Source organism: Vombatus ursinus, unplaced genomic scaffold (assembly GCF_900497805.2).
Source record: "Vombatus ursinus unplaced genomic scaffold, bare-nosed wombat genome assembly UNPS02011014.1, whole genome shotgun sequence".
In the NCBI taxonomy this organism is placed as follows: domain Eukaryota; kingdom Metazoa; phylum Chordata; class Mammalia; order Diprotodontia; family Vombatidae; genus Vombatus; species Vombatus ursinus.
The window spans coordinates 1,527,717-1,545,979 of NW_020950792.1; the positions used below are offsets into that span (position 1 = coordinate 1,527,717).

Below are 18,263 nucleotides of genomic sequence, written 5' to 3' on the forward strand. Positions count from 1 at the left end.
ACAGTATAAAGAAAAGGAAAGTGGATTCTTTTTTTTAACTTCTCAGTCTATTTTTTAATTAATTAATTTATTCGTAGTTTTCAACATTCACTTCCATAAGATTTTGAATTCTAAATTTTCTCCCCCTCCCCAAGACAGTGCGCAATGATATTGGCTCTACATATACTTTCACATTAGTCATGTTTTAACGAAGAATTAGAACCAATGGGAGGAACCACAAGAAAGAACAAACAAAAAAAAGAGAGAGAGCAAATGGTATGCTTCGATCTGCATTGGGACTCCATAGTTCTTTCTCTGGGTGTGGATAGTGTTTTCCAACATGAGACCTTAGATCGTTGCATTGCTGAGAAGACCTAAGTCTATCCAAGTCAGTTATCGCACAATGTGGCTGTTACTGTTTACAACGTTCTCCTGGTTCTGCTCACTTCACTCAGCTGACATCAGTTCTTGTAAATCTTTCCAAGTTTTTCTGAAGTCTGCTCATCATTTCTATGGAACAATAGTATTCCATTGCATTCACATACCACAACTTACTCAGTCATTCCCCAATTGATGGACATCCCCTCAATTTCCAGTTCTTGGCCACCACAAAAAGAGCTGTTATAAATATTTTTGCGCATATAGGTCCTTTTCCCATTTTTATGATCTCTTTGGGATACAAACGTAGAAGTGGTACTGCTGGGTCAAAGGGTATGCACAGTTTTATAGCCCTTTAGGCATAATTCCAAATTGCTCTCCAGAATGGCTGCATCAGTTCATAACTTCACCAACAATGCATTAGTGTTCCAATTAGGAAAGTCTCTTCTTAATACAGTTTGGATAATGCATATTATAGATATTAGTCAACTGTCAATGAAGGCACTTCTGTAGCATCCCAATTTTTTTTTTCCTCTTATTAACCTAGCAGAGTCCTCAAATCATTTGCTGGCTGGTGCATCCTATTCCCATAAAGGGAAGGGAATTCTTATTAAACACTTAGCAAATATTTTCCCCTCAGGGCTTTGTTAAAACGTTCATTAGAATTGAAAGTGGCAACTTTACTTTTAGTAAGGTCTTCATTGTATACCATTAATATAAACTACACAATGCTATGTTTGGTTGTCTATAAAAACATAAGATAACTTGATAAAACTGAGTTATTTTCAATTCCACCAAGATTATCAAACCAACTGTTAATGCAATATTACAAAGCCATGATAAAAGCATTTGGAATGTTCTGGAATGAATTCATATCATAAAGGCAAACAAACAAAAAAGAAGATAGCCATTTTTAAGTGCTCATAGTTTTAATTCCATTATCCCTTATCCTTTTTTCTATGTTGGATCAGGGGATTTAGAGCTAGAATTAAATGAGAAGATATAGATGAAAACATTCTAAGAAATTTTAAAGGTATTCTTCTTCAAAAGGTGTAATGTGTGCAGTGGATAGAGCACCAGCCCTGAAGTCAGGAGGACCTGAGTTCAAATCCGGCCTCAGACCAAACACTTGACACTTACTAGCTGTGTGACCCTGGACAAGTCACTTAATCCCAACTGCCTTAAAAAAAAAAAGTGTAAGAATTCTGAGCAGACAATCAGAAGAACCCAGCTCCACCATCAACTAAGTAGCTGTGAGAGCCTAGCAAGTCTCTTAACCTTTCTGTCTCAATTCCAAAAGTGTTAAGTAAATGTAAAATATTAAATATTTCTTCATTCTTACTTCAATGTAACTAAAAATAATTGTTATTGGTATCCTAACATCCCAAAACATAAAGTCTTTTACTTGATAGATACAGACCCAAATGTATTCATTTCAGTCCAATCAAGATAAATAAACACAACACATACAAAACACACACACACACACAGAAACGGTTGCTGCCTATTCAATTCTAGGTCTCCACACCTGGATTACAATTTTTACTAATGATACACCTTGATTAAGCATGTTATGTTTGACTATCTCATCAATGATAGATGCTGCTGTTTCTTAAGACTCTTTCAAAGCTGACACCTGCTACTTGCATAAATCATAGATTAAAGATCAAATTAAAGATCAAAAATGCCAATCACTTATTTCCCATTTTGAGAGGCCTAATCTGGAACTATACACTAAGGATAAAAACTGTACAAACCAAACCATTTTAGATATCTGTACCCACAAAATCATGAAAACTTTTTATGTGGTGATATGTAAGATGAACTTTTCTGGCTAAAAGTCTTATCCTAAAATTTACCCATACCCAAAGAGTACATTTTCACCAAAGAAAACTGCTGAGAGGACATAAAGTCCATATAAAACACCAATTTAAACTCTATAATCAAAATAAACTATTTGCAGTTGCTAATACTATGTTGCCAATGTCAACATCACTTTCTAATCAAGGGAGGAAGCACCAGAAAAAAAGGGGGTGGGGGGAGAATATATCTGGGAATTAAAAAAAACAGAATCCCAGTATCTGAGTTCCTTCTGAATGGCAAGGGACCTGAACAAGAATCTCCTTGACAACAAGCTTGAAAAGTAATTGTTCACCCTTTGATTAAAGGGCTCTAGCAAGGGAGAACCCACTACCTACTGAAGCAGCCCGTTTTACCTTTGGGTAGCTCTAATTATTAGGAAATTTTTCCTTATAGCAAAATCTGCCTCTTCCATTTCCACTCATTGCTCCTATTTCTGGGTCATGCAAAACAAATCTAATCTCTCTTTCCCATGACAAATTTCAAATACTTAAGAAACCTATCACTATCCTCCTAAATCTTTTCTCTTCCAAGGTGACTATGTCTATTCATCCTCACATGATATGAGCTTGAAGCTTCTCAACATTGTGACCACACTCTTCTGGACGCCATCCAGCTAAAATATGGAACTCAGCACCCAATGGTTAGATGTGTTCAGACCAAGACAATACAGAAGGACTATCACAGTATGGCATGATAGGAAGAGCACTAGCTCTGAAGTCAGAGGACCTGTTCAAAGCATACCTCTGACACCCAAGGTAATATAGTCACTTAAACTCCCTGGGCCTCAGTTTCCAACTGTAAAATGAGAGAATTGGATCTGATGGCCTCTAAGGTCCCTTTTGGCTCTAAATCTATGATCCTTGTACTACCTACCTCACAAGGCTGTTGTGAATAAAGTACCTCCCAAAAGGGGGGAACCAAACCTCAACCACCATCCCCGCTGACGTTGTCTTTGTTTTAAAGGAAAAGCCACACAATATATTTAAGAGAGATGGGTCTGATGTGATTTACCCAGCAAGGATCACCCTCCATGAGGCTCTGTGTGGCTATACAGCGAATGTGCAAACATTGGATGGTACGACCTTACCCACAGTGTTCAAGGATGTCAGCAAGCCCAGAATAAGGTAGAAGGTTCCTAAAGAAAGCCACGTGAGGACCTCATTATTGAGTTTGAAGTGAATTTCCCTGACAGAATTTCCCAATCTTCAAGAATCATCCTGGAGCAGATCCTGCCTATATAGCAATATTTGCTCCCCAAGGACTGAACCAAGGACATTCCAAAGCTCCCAGGGTAGAAGGGACCACAGAGGGTTTTCATAGCCTGAATGTTTCCAGAGAATATATTACAATCTTTCAAAGTCCTGCATTAGGCTTTAGTGGTTTTTCAAACCACTAGTAGGTTCACAGGTAATGGGGTAACACAAAAGTATTCCAAGGAATTTAACCCTCTTTAAATGATGCCAGTATAAGTAGTCTCCTCACCCTTCATAATCCAAGTTTTTTTGTTATCTCCAGCTGAGTCTCTGAGATGTATTAACTAATCCTACATACACATTCCTTCCTTTAGATGGAAAGCATTAGACCCACAATTGGACTCTGCTGTTCTTTAGCAGTTCTGGCTCTTACTCTTAGTTGATGTCTGTCTGTAGTATAGTCCTGGGGCAGATAGGTGGCACAGGGGATACAGCATCAGCCCTGGATTCAGGAGGACCTGAGTTCAAATCCAGCCTCAGACATATAACACTTACTAGCTGTGTGACCCTGGGCAAGTCATTTAACCCCACTGCCTAGCCAAGGAAAAAAAAAAAAAGAATATATCCCGGTTGCAAGACCATTTCTGCTCCTCATTGCTGTTTGTGGTATTACTTATGTATTTTATTCCAACTCTGTCTTCATGTGTCTCATTTCTGCTTCAAAAAATAATTACATCTTATATCTTTTCTTGCTGCCCCAGATTGAAACCTTATAATTTACTTTTGGAATTGCCTTGCTAGTGTCCAAAAGTCAACAGAAAGGGAGAAAATGGGAGATGTGACTTGGATAACTAATGGAGCATTCTAAAATTATTTCTCTATAATAATTTCTCTGCAGCCCATTCATAGGCTTTTCCTCTCCTTGGTCCACCTGAGATGTACAGGATTTGCCACTGACCCTGCAAACCCCTAACCCTTGGCCCACTCTGAACAAATGGACTCTGGACTCTCTCAAAAGGATCCAATCCTTTTGAATTTGGCACAGCCCTAGTTATAATCCCTTCTGATAAAAGTGTCTTTTGCTTCTGATACAGGAGCACCATGAAACTTCTGTAAATAATTTTGTACAAATTTTTGTATAAATCTGTATAAATTTGGTGGGCACTTAAAAAAACCCAACACACTGCAAGTAGTCTGCTACTCTCTATATAGGGCCATATTGGAATTAAAATGAAATTTTTGGAGGTTTTTTTTTTTTGGAACAACTTTATCTCTTCCCTGGAAATAGGTCTGGTGCTCAGGCCTGTAGATTTAATTGTAAGGTTGCTGCTGCAGACACAAGACCAAAGCACGTGACTTTTCAATGTGCAGTACGCTAGGATTTAAAACTGATGCTAAGCACCCCCACCCCCTGCCAAAAAAAAAACTGGGAAGATAAAATAGTCATAGGATCATTGATTTATAGCTGAAAGAGACACCAGAGGCCATCAAGTTAAATGCTTTTATTTTACAGATGAGGTAACTGAGGTAGAAAGAGGCTATGAGACTTGCCCAGAGTAACAGTGTCTGGAGCAAGGTTTGAACCTATACCTAACTCCTAGCTCAGAGCCTAAACACTACAGAGAGGTCAAGAAGAATGAGAACTTGGAAAATACCATCAGATTTAGCAATTAAGAGAGTGTCAGTAATCTTTGAGACAGCAATTTCAATTGAGTACTTATGTCAGAATCAAGATTACAAGGGGTGAGAAGTCAGTGGGGAGAAAGGAAACAGAGGCAACAGGTATAAATGGTATTTCCGAGGAATAACTGTATGCCTTACTTTTTTTTAGGATTATTGTTCAAAGATTCTATTTTCATTATATAGAAACTGTTTTGATTTGCTTATTGTTCAGCTCTTAGTAATATACTATCAAGGCCTATGAGCTATCAATTTAGAAATTCCCAATAATCATGGGCTTCATAGTCTACTTTAATGACACAGGACCCAACATGTCAATTAATGAAGACGCTCCCATCACTGAACAATTATAGCAAAAACTCATCTTAAAATGCTTCAGCATATGAGAAGATATATTTAACAAAGCCTTATGACCTCATTCAAACCAGAATTTTTGGAAAACTACTCAAAAACCAGTCAAAATATTTGTATATCTTGTTTTTATATAATGCTTTATAATCTTCAAAGTAGTTTCACATATATTTTATCTCATTTTTAACTTCAAGAGAAGCCTGTTACATAGGCAAAGTATATATTTATTAGTATCCTCATCTGACTTACAGGGAAACTGATACTCAGAAAGGTCAAGTGATTAGCTGAAGGTTACAGATCTATCAAGAAGCAAAGTTGCTAATTAACAGCTAGTTCAGCCTTTTTCTTGACTGATATTGTACTCTGACTCAAAATCATTTTGTGAAAACCTGAATTTTTATAAGAAAAAAGGAAAGAAGAAAGATAAATACTACCAGACTAAAAATTATCCTTTTTTTTTTGCTATCACATTTAGTTATAATAGGATAAATGAATGAATGTAAAAGCTTTTATAATGCACCTTCTATGTTCCCTATACTATTGATTAGGAAGAACAGTAACTAGTGGGTGCATTTATTTCTTGCTGAAATGTTAACACTTCATTTATTTAAATATCACTTACCCAACTACCTCATCTGAAACATAGCTAAAGAACCAGAATTAAGAGGGAAAGGACACTGAGCTACCGAGCCAGAGATCACAAAGTCCATATACTAACGCTCAAGCATTTTATTAATACAAGAAGTCCTTAGACCCTCAAAATTAATTTAATCTTTACTTTGCACATAATGGTAACAAACTATCTGGTTTCTCAGCCCAAGTGACTATAAACAACAAACTAGAGTCGTTTGAAAGGATACAATATGCTCTCCCCAAGTGGACACAATGACAACCAAAGGAAATGGGAGGCTGAAAGGAAATGGATTTTTTTTTTAAAAGGGGACACAAGAACTCAGAACAGCAGTCTTGAGCTTATATTGGGTATAGTGTCAAACATTACCACAATCCTTTAAACTCCCCTGAAGACACAATGCAACCAGTGATATTAATAATGAAGACTCTGAGTTACCAAAAAGAGATTACATTTTTTCAATATATGAACAAATGGACTCTGGACTCATTTTTTTTCATTTTTTTTCCTTTTTTTCTAAAATGAAAAGAATTGGGTAGTAGATCAAAGAAAGATTAACACAAAAAAATTAAACATTTTTAAAAAGGCACTTTTAAGGGATAAACTTCAGTTATGTAATAAATGTTCAAAAATAAAATATGTAACTAAGGATGTCAGATAACTTGAGTCATTCCTATAGAAAGCGTTACTATACCCTTGTTCTTATTAAAATTATGGTCTTATTAAATTGTGAGTTAGCCCAATGTAAATGTTAAGAACAACAAAAACCAAAACTGAATGCTATATGATTATAATGACCAAGTTTGGCCCCAGAGAAGAGATGAGAAAAATGCATCTCGTTCCTTTCCTTGCAGAGATGAAGATCTGTGAGTACAGAACGTAGAACATGATGGCAAGCTCAGGCGATAATGTTGGTTTGTTGGCTGAACTACTTTTTTCCCTCTTTTTCTTTGTTACAAGTTATGGTTCACTGGGTTGGGAAAGGGATAGGACATATTTGGAAATGAAGGTTATATAAAAACAAAACATATCAATATAAAAATGTTTTAAAGAAAATCTCACACACACACACACACACACACACACAAACACACACACACACACAAACACACACACACACACACAAACACACACACACACACACACACACACACACACACACACACACACACAGCCGGGCAGGCTGCCACGCACTCGTGTAGGCTGTCTGATTGCTCAGACGGCTTACAGAAAATACTTTTCCACTCTATTCTGTCTAGTCAGATGAAAAAGTAGCAGGCCTGACCATCTACTGTCACACTACAGTCTAAGGTCCTGTAGGTCTTACCTTCTGTTCTGCCTCCTCTACCCTTCCAGAGGAACCCTGGGCCTTGACATCTGCCCAGCTACGAAGCCCTTAGGATTTCTAAGCCTTGCCATCATTTAGACCTTGTCTCTTGAGATTCAGTGTAAGCTCCCTGGGAATAGGTACTGATTTGCCTTTTCTGTTTGTATACCCAGCATTTAGCATTCTGTTTGGCACATAGCATGTAATAAATGCTTTTTCATTCATTAGCCAATTTTTTTATTAATTACAGTAGCTTAAATCTAATCAAACATTGAAGAGGGCCTAACATATCTAAGATACTACACTAGGTGCTATGTTGTTAAAGACAATTATTCTGAACAACTTCAAAGTGAAGTTTATAACTTCATACAATCAGTAGTATTAGGTAATTGAGAAGTCCCTTCCTATTAGAGCCCCAATAATACTCTTGACTGCTCTCAGATACAAACCTACTGCAGCATGAAACTGAGATAAGGCATCTGCTAGTTGTCCAGCTGCCAATAATTTCTTGCCCATTTCAAGATGTTTTTCGACATCTCCATTTATTCCACATTCTGCACCTAAAACAAAAAAAATACATATTTTAGCTTTAATTATAATTTTATAAAAGGTGCTATCAAAAATACATACTTTTAGGACAAAATCATAAAACCAATACAAAAATAAAAGTTCCCTGAGTCACATGCCAAGACTTCACATGGGAAAAATGCAAGAAAGATCAAAGCGAATGAGTTTCCAAGTCACCACAGAAAGCAGTCTACAACTAAGAGGCACTCCATTTGTAGTTGAAAAAGTAAAATACAAAATTTTTTAAAATGTACTTCACTCTGAAAAATGTTACCAGGCTACAAAAAAAAAAAACTAAAGACTTAACAGGTAACATTCATTTACAGGTAGTATTATTGATAAATAAATCAACCTGGGCTTTCTAAAGGTAAAATCTTGATTGAAGCAATAAAGCAAACTTCTCATGCAGGCTGCCCGCAGCTGTCAGACCCTGTGCCAAATGGAAATGAAATAGAGAAGAAGCAAAGAAATTCTCTACTAACCCCTTCTAGATCCAGGCCTACTCCTCTCCTCCTCCTCCTCATTATCATCTTCATCTCAAGCACCTCCACCCCTACTCTTCACCTTCCAGTTCCCAATACTATCCCTACCTCCCCCACTATCCAAGGTCAATTCACCTCTTCACCATATAGCCTATAATGAGATATAACCACCATTTATAAAATGTTTTTTTGGGGGAAACTTCATACCCATCTGCACACACTTTACAAACTTATGGAAGATTTCTTTTAAAGTTGAGATGACTATCTATATACTAATGAATCTGCATATACACTAATAATTTTGATGAATTTGAGGCCTCAGTGATGTGCATTATTATCTCCAATGGAACACATTATGACTTTTCATCCTATTTGTCTCTAGTTCAAATCTTCCTGCAAGTCATCGTCAAGGGATCCAACCATCTCCCTCTAGATATCTTAACAAGGTGGATATCAGTGAAATACATGGTCTATCTACAGATTATGATATTATTCAGTGCTTTCTGAATCTCATAGATGAAATCTGTCTCTATATCGTCCAAAAATTGGCCACACTTCTAACTACAGCTTGCTTACCTGCCTCAAAACTACAACCACCTGAAGTAAGATTTCACTACTCTTTTCCCAACAGTTATTTGTTGAGGACCATTTGCCCTACCATTGCTCTCCCCAATGACCACTAGGCCTTTCCATCTGTTCTGTTCCAATGTGTTGTTTTCCCTAATTAGAAAGTAAGCTCCTTGGGAGTTAAGGGCTGTCTCATTTTTCTACTTGCATCTCTAAGTGCTTAGCACCATTCTTGACACAGCATTTAATGACTCTTTCCATTACATACAAATTTCAGCTATGTAATTGAGGTCCCTAACTCTGAAATTCTGCCATTTAGGATTTGCCTTATTTCCTCTAATTTAAATTAATCCCTGCTAAATCAATTTTGAAGTAGTTGGGTGGTACAGAAGACAGAGCACCAGACCTGGAGTCAGGAAGACTCATCTTACTAAATTCAAATCCAGTCTCAGACATTTACTAGGTCTGTGACCCTGGGCAAGTCACTTAACCCTGTTTGCCTCAGTTTCCTCATCTGTAAAATGAACTGGAGAAGAAAATACAAACCACTCCTGTATCTTTGCCAAGAAAACCCCAAATGGGGTCACAAAGAGTTGGACACAACTGAAAACAACTCAATAACAACAACAAATCAATTTTGGTCATTTTTTTGCTATAATTATTCATCCCTTTCCCTTAAATTCACCAATTTAAGATCAAAGGATTTAGAAAGAATTAGAGGGGACTTTATTAGTAAAGGTCAGTCATACTCTATTTTCCCTGAGATGTCTTATTTTCAATCACTGTCATATCTATTTCATTTCTTATTTGGGCCATTTTTTCTCTTCCTTTTTTGATTTAAGTATACTAATGGATTTGATTTGATTCCCCCAAATCATGCTATTAATTTTGTTAGTTCACACATTTTTCAAATTACATTTTATTAATTTCATACATTTAGTCGATTTCCAATTGTCTACTTTCCTTTGATTTTTATTTGTTTCTTCTCTAATGTCTTTAGGTATAGATTTAAATCATTTAATTGCTCTCTCATTTTCTTATTAATATAAGCATTCATATCAATAAATTGGCCTTTGATAACCACTTGGCCAAATATCCCATGGCTTTTGATATGTTATAAATATTTTTATACAACTCTAACTTGATCTAATTATTTTTAAGTTATTGATGCTAAAAAAAATTGGATATGGAAAAAGAAAAGGATAATACTACCTACTATAATAAAGTACATCAACTGCCTAATGTCTTTATTTTTGGGGATTTTTTGTTTTTCTTTTTTTCTTGCTACAAAATGGGGTTAAGTGACTTGCCTAAGGTCATACAGCTAATAAATGTCAAGTGTCTGAGGCCAGATTTTAACTTGACTCCTCCTGACTCCAAGGCCGGTGCTCTATCCACTCCATCACCTAGCTAGGTTGTTTTTGTTTTTGTTTTTGTTTTTAGGCAATTGGAGTTAAGTGACTTGTCCAAGGTCACACAGCTAGTGTCTGAGGCCACATTTGAACTCAGATCCTCCTAACTCCAGGGTTGGTGCTCTATCCATTTCACCACCTAGCTGCCCTCTAATGTCTTTAGGTACAGATTTAAATCATTTACTTGCTCCCTTATTTTCTTATTCACATTAAGCATTCATATCAAGAAATTTTCCTCTAGTAACCAAATGGCCAATATCCCATGGGTTTCACTATATTGTCATTATATTTATACAACTCTAATTTGATCTATTTTTTTAAATTACTGATGTTGACAAGAGGGATAGGGACAAAGAAAAAGGCAGTAACACTTACAATAAAGTAGTATCAATGCCATGGTAAAAATAACTTGCCATAATAACAACATAAAAATAGTCAGCAAATATTTGATTCACTAGCTAAAAAAGCCATGTGGAAGCCAACAGAAACTTCCATTCAGGATACAAATGTGTTTGTAAAATCTTGCAGGAAAAACAGTTGACGATTCTGAAAGTTAAGATCCCATAAAGTAAAAGAGAAGTAATGAAGAGTAAAAGCAAAGTAAAGAAAGCTTGGCAAGAGACCCAATTAAGCACAGTCATCCCACTAGCATTTATTGTTAAAAATGGAAGAAAGAAGAGAAGCAGACAAAAAACAGAAAATATCTTCAAGAATTTTTTTAACAACATTTTTCACCATCAAGGACAATGAAGCTATTACTCTTGTACTCTCAACAGCACAGTCCTGGATGTGCCTGTGGAGGAAGTAATAGAAATGGCATTGAACAGATATTGCAAATAAACAAGGACTCAAACCCAGAATTGAACAAGGGGAAAAAGACTGTGCTATGTTGCCTTCGGGAATCTCATTCTTTTAATGATCCCAACCCTCTCTCTGAAACAAAGCCTTCATTTTTAATAGTTATGTTCTTCTTGTATTATTATATGGATGTAAGAATCATCCAGAAGGCAGCAACATTCCAGGGAGAAAAACTTGGCAGGCCACACAAATTACAAACAAGAAGCTATGAGGTTGAACCAAAGTAAAATAAGCCCAATAAATACATGAGTAAAAAAGATACTGGATGGACTTCTTGTGGAAAATTTATAGGAGGGCATAGACAAGAATTGAACAGAATGAGCAAGCACTAAAGGGTTGGGTTCTGTATTACTGGAGGAAATTTACACATCAAGGAAATCAAAGATCCATTTCAGCATTCCAAGTATCTTTTAGATATTTTGTTTTCTTGGGCCCAATTGTTCTAATATGTTGTTTTTTGTTAACACCTTTTTTGTCATGTTTTTATTATATTTTCTAATTTTTTTGTGGTGTATGCAAATAGACTGTAAAATTTCTGCCTTTAAAAATTAACAAAAAAAAAAAATAACCAAAAAAACATTAACAAAAGGGGGCAGCTAGGTGGCACAGAGGATAAAGCTCCAGCCTTGGAGTCAGGAGGACCTGAGTTCAAATCCAACCTCAGACACATGATACTCACTAGCTCTGTGACCCTGGGCAAGTTACTTAACCCCCAATTGCCTGGGGAGAGGGGGGGAGAACAAAAGGCTTATGTTCAATGGATATAAAGTGCTGGACTCAAAGTCAGGAGAGTTCAAATGCTGCATCAAATAAATTACTAGTTGTGTGACCCCTAGGCAAGTCAATATGGCCTCTTTTCTCATCTGTAAAGAGAGAATAATGGGACATACCATATAGAATTTCTGTGAAGATCAAATAAGATAATATATGTAAAATGCTTTGCAAACCTTAAAGTACTATATAAATGTTAACGGTTACTTACGATCTACTGTTATGAGAAATCAATGTGAACTTTTTAAAAATTATATTCACAGATTACTCCTATTTATCTTTCTCCAAATATGTTTATTACACTGTCATTACCTCTTTTTAAAATTATTTTCTGTATGTTGATAATGGACTACTGAAATCTACTGGATCTTTTTCTAAGTATGCTTCTATTACTGCTCATTTAAACCTTGTGAATTTAAAAGCCATATTGTTTGACACATATGTTTAAGATTATTAACTCTTCATTATTAAAATTCCCTTTTACAATGACATAATATACAACTACATGAAGGATCTATGATTTCATCAGCTAGGGATCTTCCTATAGAAAGCAAACTGCAACTTTTCACTTGCACTCCCTTGACTTTCTCAAGCTGCCACCAGCTCAGCTTTACTCTTACAGCCTCCTCCTCCAACTAAGGAGTTCCTCCCCAGAAACTTCATTTGAGGAAGCACCCATTCCAGACAAGCATGCTATAAACTTCTGATTATTTTTCCACCTTGCTCCTGCAGAGCCTACAATGCCCAGTGTTTAATTAAGCACAGTGTCTGACACGTAGTAAGCTCTTCACAAGTCACAGGGAGTTGCCTGAAATATGTTAAAGATTAAGTAACTTGCCCAAGTTCACAAAGCAAATAGGTGTCAGGTGAGACATTTGAACCCAAGTTTATTCTTAGCTCCAGTCTCTGAACTCTCTACTAAGCCATGCTTCTTTTATCTGATAATACAATAATGATATTTATTTCTCTCTGAGATTAATGCCATGGAACATTATCAAATATTATTATTATTATTACTACCACTACCCCCAAATTCTTTGGTTTGGCTATTGGATAGTCTCTTTTAGAGCAATCAGAAACTTTCAATCTACTTTTGGCTACATGTAATATGTTGTTTATAGGAAACCTATTTTAATACAGTCTAACTTTCTCTTCACAGGAGAGTTCAGTTTATTTTCACCAGATGTTAGTCATTAAATTTAACTTATGTACCATTTTGTTATACTTGTTATTTCTATAATTCTAAAACTAAATCCAATTTCACAAAATTGATGAAACTGCTGCACTTTATACTAAGCATTTTGCACATTTTCATAATTCAATCCTTACCTTCCCTCAGTGGTTAAAGACAGGAGATCTTGAATAGGGATTACCAATCTCTCGCCTTTGTTAAATATCTCCCATTGTAGCTCCTCTCATTGCCCACCAAGTACTTAACACCTTAGCATTTAAAGCTCTACGAATGGGCTAATGACTGAACAACGAGTAGATCCCACAAAAATTTCCTATCTTTCCAATTTCATCTTTGAACTTCAGCCACCTCCCTAAGACAGCAAATTATTCTGCGCTGTCTCCCCCTTACTCCTCCAAAAAACCCGCCACCTAAAACTTTACCACAATTTCACAATATCTCAAACATGCAGTAATAATACACATAAGGGAGCACATCAATGCATGGAGATAACCAGAGGTTCTTGAAGCACTTGGTGGAACACAAGTTCCAAAAGATTGTGCCAGTGCAGAAGGGCTAAAGCAGATGTTAAAAATATGGTCTGCACCCGAGATCATTTCAGGGCGTCCTTGAGGTTGAAGCTATTTTCAGAATAATATTACGTATTTTCCTATGAAAATACTCCTCCCTTCTCCAATTATGTATCAATATAAGGCAATACTATATTCACATACTTCAACCAAAACAACATATATATCAACAAACTGAATGAGAAAAAAGATATAAGAATCCATCTGTCTTTTATTAAGCCAGATATTAAAGACATTTGCAAAACTATGCAAAAGCAATGCTACACTTACCACTAAATGTTGGTTTTGAAAAGGTATTTTTTGTAAAAATGTTACTTATGTAATGGTATTGTTATCTTAAAGGAATTTTTAAGTATTTTTAATTGTATCAGTTTTTTTAATACTTAAATATCAATACATATAACCCACATAAACTAAAGTTGTTTGAGGTCCTCAATAGATTTTAAGAATGTAAGAGAATATTCAACTTCGGAATGTAAAGACATCCTGAGACCAAAAAGTTTGAGAACTGATGGGCTAAAAATCTTTAGAGGGATTATGGGTCTCATGAATGAGGCTCTGAATGTTTCCATGATTACTGTAATCAAATGACCTCACCACCTAAAGAGAATCCCTCAGCCATTTGGACTCTATGCCAGATACCCTCCATAACAACAGCAAACACTTTTGGAAAATCTGGTCTCCCTGTTTAATTCTTCCCTGTTATTAATAATCACAGAATCAAACAAGGTTCCCTCCAGTGTTATAACTTTCAAGAAACCTTATGTGACTCTGATATATGAAATGGAGACAACTGTTTGGATAAGAGCATTCAAGACAGCATTTTGCTTTACTAAATCAAGTAGTTTCATACAGACAAAAGATAAGTGCATTGTTATACTGTACTCCCTAGACCCTGTCAGGTAACTGTGTAAAGATGTGGTTTTTCAGTAAATTATTATTTATTGCTTGTTGCCTTTTCACACCTTCTTTAAGAATGTCCTTCCGTGCAAAGAAACCATAGCAATATACCAAAAGATCATTCACTATGACCAAGTTCAATTCATAACAGGAATGCAAGAATAATTCAACATGTGGAAAACAATCAGCATAATTAATCATATAAATGACCAAAAAAAAAATCAACAGATGCAGAAAAAGCCTCAGACAAAATCAATACCCATGTTTTAAAACACATACACACACATAAGCACAGTCATGGAAATGACCACCTTTAATGTGATCAAAAGTATACATGCAAAATCAATCATACTGCTTGCCTTCTGGAGGGTGGGGGGCTAAAAGGAGGGAGAGAATTTGGAACTCAAAATTTTTTAAAAATTAATGTTCAAAAAATTTTAAATATAACTGGGAAATATTTAATGAAATAAATACAAATATATTTTAAAACAACCCCCCAAAAAAGTACACACACACACACACACACACACACACAAACACAAGTATAGTCCCATGGCATTATATGCAATGGAGAAACACTGAAAAGTTTGCTCAATAAATATAGGGGTAACATTATACTTTTACATTACGCTTTTCTATATACTAGAAATCTTTCACAAAATCTGACTCCAGTACCTCATCACAGCATAGAGGCAACCTGGAGTTCTTAAAAGCTATGTATCCATGAAACACAAGCTCTATAGATCTTCAAACATGTTTGTCAGGGACCATTCTAGCTAAGTACTAAGATGTTCATCACCAAAAGGCTAACAACCTCAATCCATAAGTGCTATCCTTTATTAAAATTTTAAATGTCTGCAAAGAACTGCACAACAGAAAAATCTTGAATGGCCCTTAGTTCTTTCCAATTTTTGCAGTGCTGGTAGAAAGAATGGCATAAAGCGCTAAAAGTCAACAAACTGCCAGGCCATAGAGAGAAAGAAAAAATAGTCTCTATGCTCAAGGAGTTCACATTATAATACAGGAGACAGTGTGCAAACAACTAAGGATAAGTAAGTGGATGCTATCTTGGAGGGAAAGCACTAACATAAAGGAGGACTGGGAAAGTCTTGAAGAAGGTGGGATTTTAGCTAAAACATGAAAGAAACCAGGAAGCAGGGGTTGAGTTAAGAATGGCATTCCAGGCAGAGGACAGCCAGTGAAAATGAAAGGAGTCAATTATTCAATATTGTACTAAAAACATTAGCTATAGCAATAAGAGAAGAAAAGAAACTGAAGTAATTAGGACCGTCAATGAGAACACAACTATCACTCTTTGCAGATGATATGAGGATATACTTAAAGAGTCAACTAAAAAACTAGTTTGAACTTTAACAGGATATAAAATAAGCCCACATAAATCATCAGCATTTCTATATATTACCAACAAAGACCAGCAACAAGAAATAGAAAAAGAAATTCCATTGAGAATAACTGTAGACAATATAAAATACTTCAGAGTCTACCTGCCAAGACAAACCCAGGAACTATATGAACACAATTACAAAACACTTTTCACACAAATGAAGTCAGATCTAATGTAGAAGCTGCTAAATCTTGTGTTACCCTGACTGTGGCTCCATGATAACTTGAATTGTTTCTTTCTAGCTGCTTGCAATAATTTCTCCTTGACCTGGAATTTGGCTATAATATTCCTGGCAGTTTTCATTTTGGGAGCTCTTTCAGGAGGTAATCATTGGATCTTTTCCAATTTCTATTCTACCCTCTGGTTCTAGAATCTTGGGACAGTTGTCCTTGACAATTTTTTGAAAGATGATGTCTAGTCTCTTTTTTCGATTATGGTTTTCAGGTAGTACAATAATTTTTAAATTCTCTCTTCTGAATCTATTTTCCAGGTCAAGTTGTTTATCCAATGAGATATTTTACATTGTCTTCTATTTTTTCATTCTTTTGTTTTATTTTGTTTTATTGCTTCTTGATTTCTCAGTAAGTCATTAGTTTCCATTTGCTCCATTCCAATTTTTAAGGAATTATTTTCTTCAGTGAGCTTTTGGACTTCGTTTTCCATTTGGCCAATTTTGCTTTTTAAAGCATTCTTCTCCTCACTGGCTTTTTGGACCTCTTTTGCCATTTGGCCTAGTCTGTTTTTTAAAGTGTTATTTTCTTCAGTATTTCTTTGTGTCTTCTTTACCTAGCTGTTGACTCATTTTTCATGATTTTCTTGCATCACTCTCATTTCTCTTCCCAATTTTTCCTCTGCCTCTCTTACATGATTTTCAAAATCCTTTTTGAGCTCTTCCACAAGCACTCTTTTCTGCCCTGGAACTGTGAGGACGAATCTCCCCTCCACTGTGGCCCCAAGCTCTGCTATGCTAGCGCTCTTCCTCGTCCTGGGACTGTCACCCAAGATTGCTACCCGGATACGAGTATGGGCAAAGCAACAGAGTCCTGCCGTGGTACTAGCAAAAAGATCCCTGTAATCTCCCTCTGATCAGCTGTTCAGTCCTCTTACCATCTGGGCTGAGAGCTCCGGAAGCAGCTGCTGCCATTGCCACCGGTGATTCAGTCACTTCCCAAGGCTTGCTCCTCGCGTGCTGGGGCCATGACTGTGCTGGCATGGCCTGTGCTGGACTGCACTCTACTCTCACCCAGGTGCAATAGATCTTTTCTGATGACCTTCTAATTTGTCTTTGGCATCTGTGCGCTGAGAGGTCTGGAAACCGCCACTGCTGCCAGCGATTCAGTCACCCCAGGCCTGCTCCTACTTTGCCAGGGCCCAGTCTATGCTGGCATAGCCTGAGCTGGATTGTACCCTTCTCTCACCCTGGTGCAACAGACATTTCCTGCCAACCTTTCAAGTTGTGTTGAGCTGGAAATTTGTTTCACTCCATCTTTTTGAGGGTATTGCAGCTCTAGAATTTGTTTAGAGTCATTTTTAAAGCTATTTTGGAGGGGTTTGGGGGAGAGCTAAGGCAAGTTCCTGCCTTTATTCCACCATCTTGGCTCTGCCTCTAAAGTCAGATCTAAACAACTGGAAAAATATCAACTGCTCATGGGTAGGCTGAGCCAGTAAGTGTTTCAGCCATATTTGAATTCAGGTCTTCCTAATTCCAAGCCCAGTGCTCTAGAATCCACTAAGCCACCAGCTACCTGGAAGGGTGTAGAGGGAAATAAGGTATAAGAAGACTAGAAAGGAGCCAGTTTAGGAAGGCCTTTAAAAGCCAAACAGGATTTTATATTTGATCCTGGAGGCAACAGAAAGCCACTGGAGTTTACTGAAGAGGGGAGTGACATACTTATACCTGTGCTATAAGAAAAACTTTGGTAGCCGAGTAGAGGATGAAATAGGGTGGGGAGAGACAAAGTCCAAGTATGAGGAGATGAGGGCCTGTACCAGGATGATAGAGATGTCAGAGAAGAATATATGAGATGTTTTAAAGGTAGAATTGACAGGACTTGGCAAAAGAATGGATATATCAAGGATGAGGAAAAGTGAGGACTCAAGAATGACACCTAGTTTTTAAGCCTAGATGACTGGGAGGA

At 36.6% G+C, this 18,263-nt stretch overlaps 1 protein-coding gene across 1 annotated transcript in view; it reads right to left on the reverse strand.

Moving 5' to 3' along the window:
• Nucleotides 1-18,263, reverse strand: part of DNAJC3 (DnaJ heat shock protein family (Hsp40) member C3) — an 83,057-nt gene that overhangs the window by 49,260 nt on the left and 15,534 nt on the right. The window contains exon 2 of the mRNA XM_027855683.1: nt 7,852-7,962. Within this exon, the coding sequence (XP_027711484.1) occupies nt 7,852-7,962 (111 nt within the window). The remainder of the gene's footprint in view (nt 1-7,851; nt 7,963-18,263) is intronic.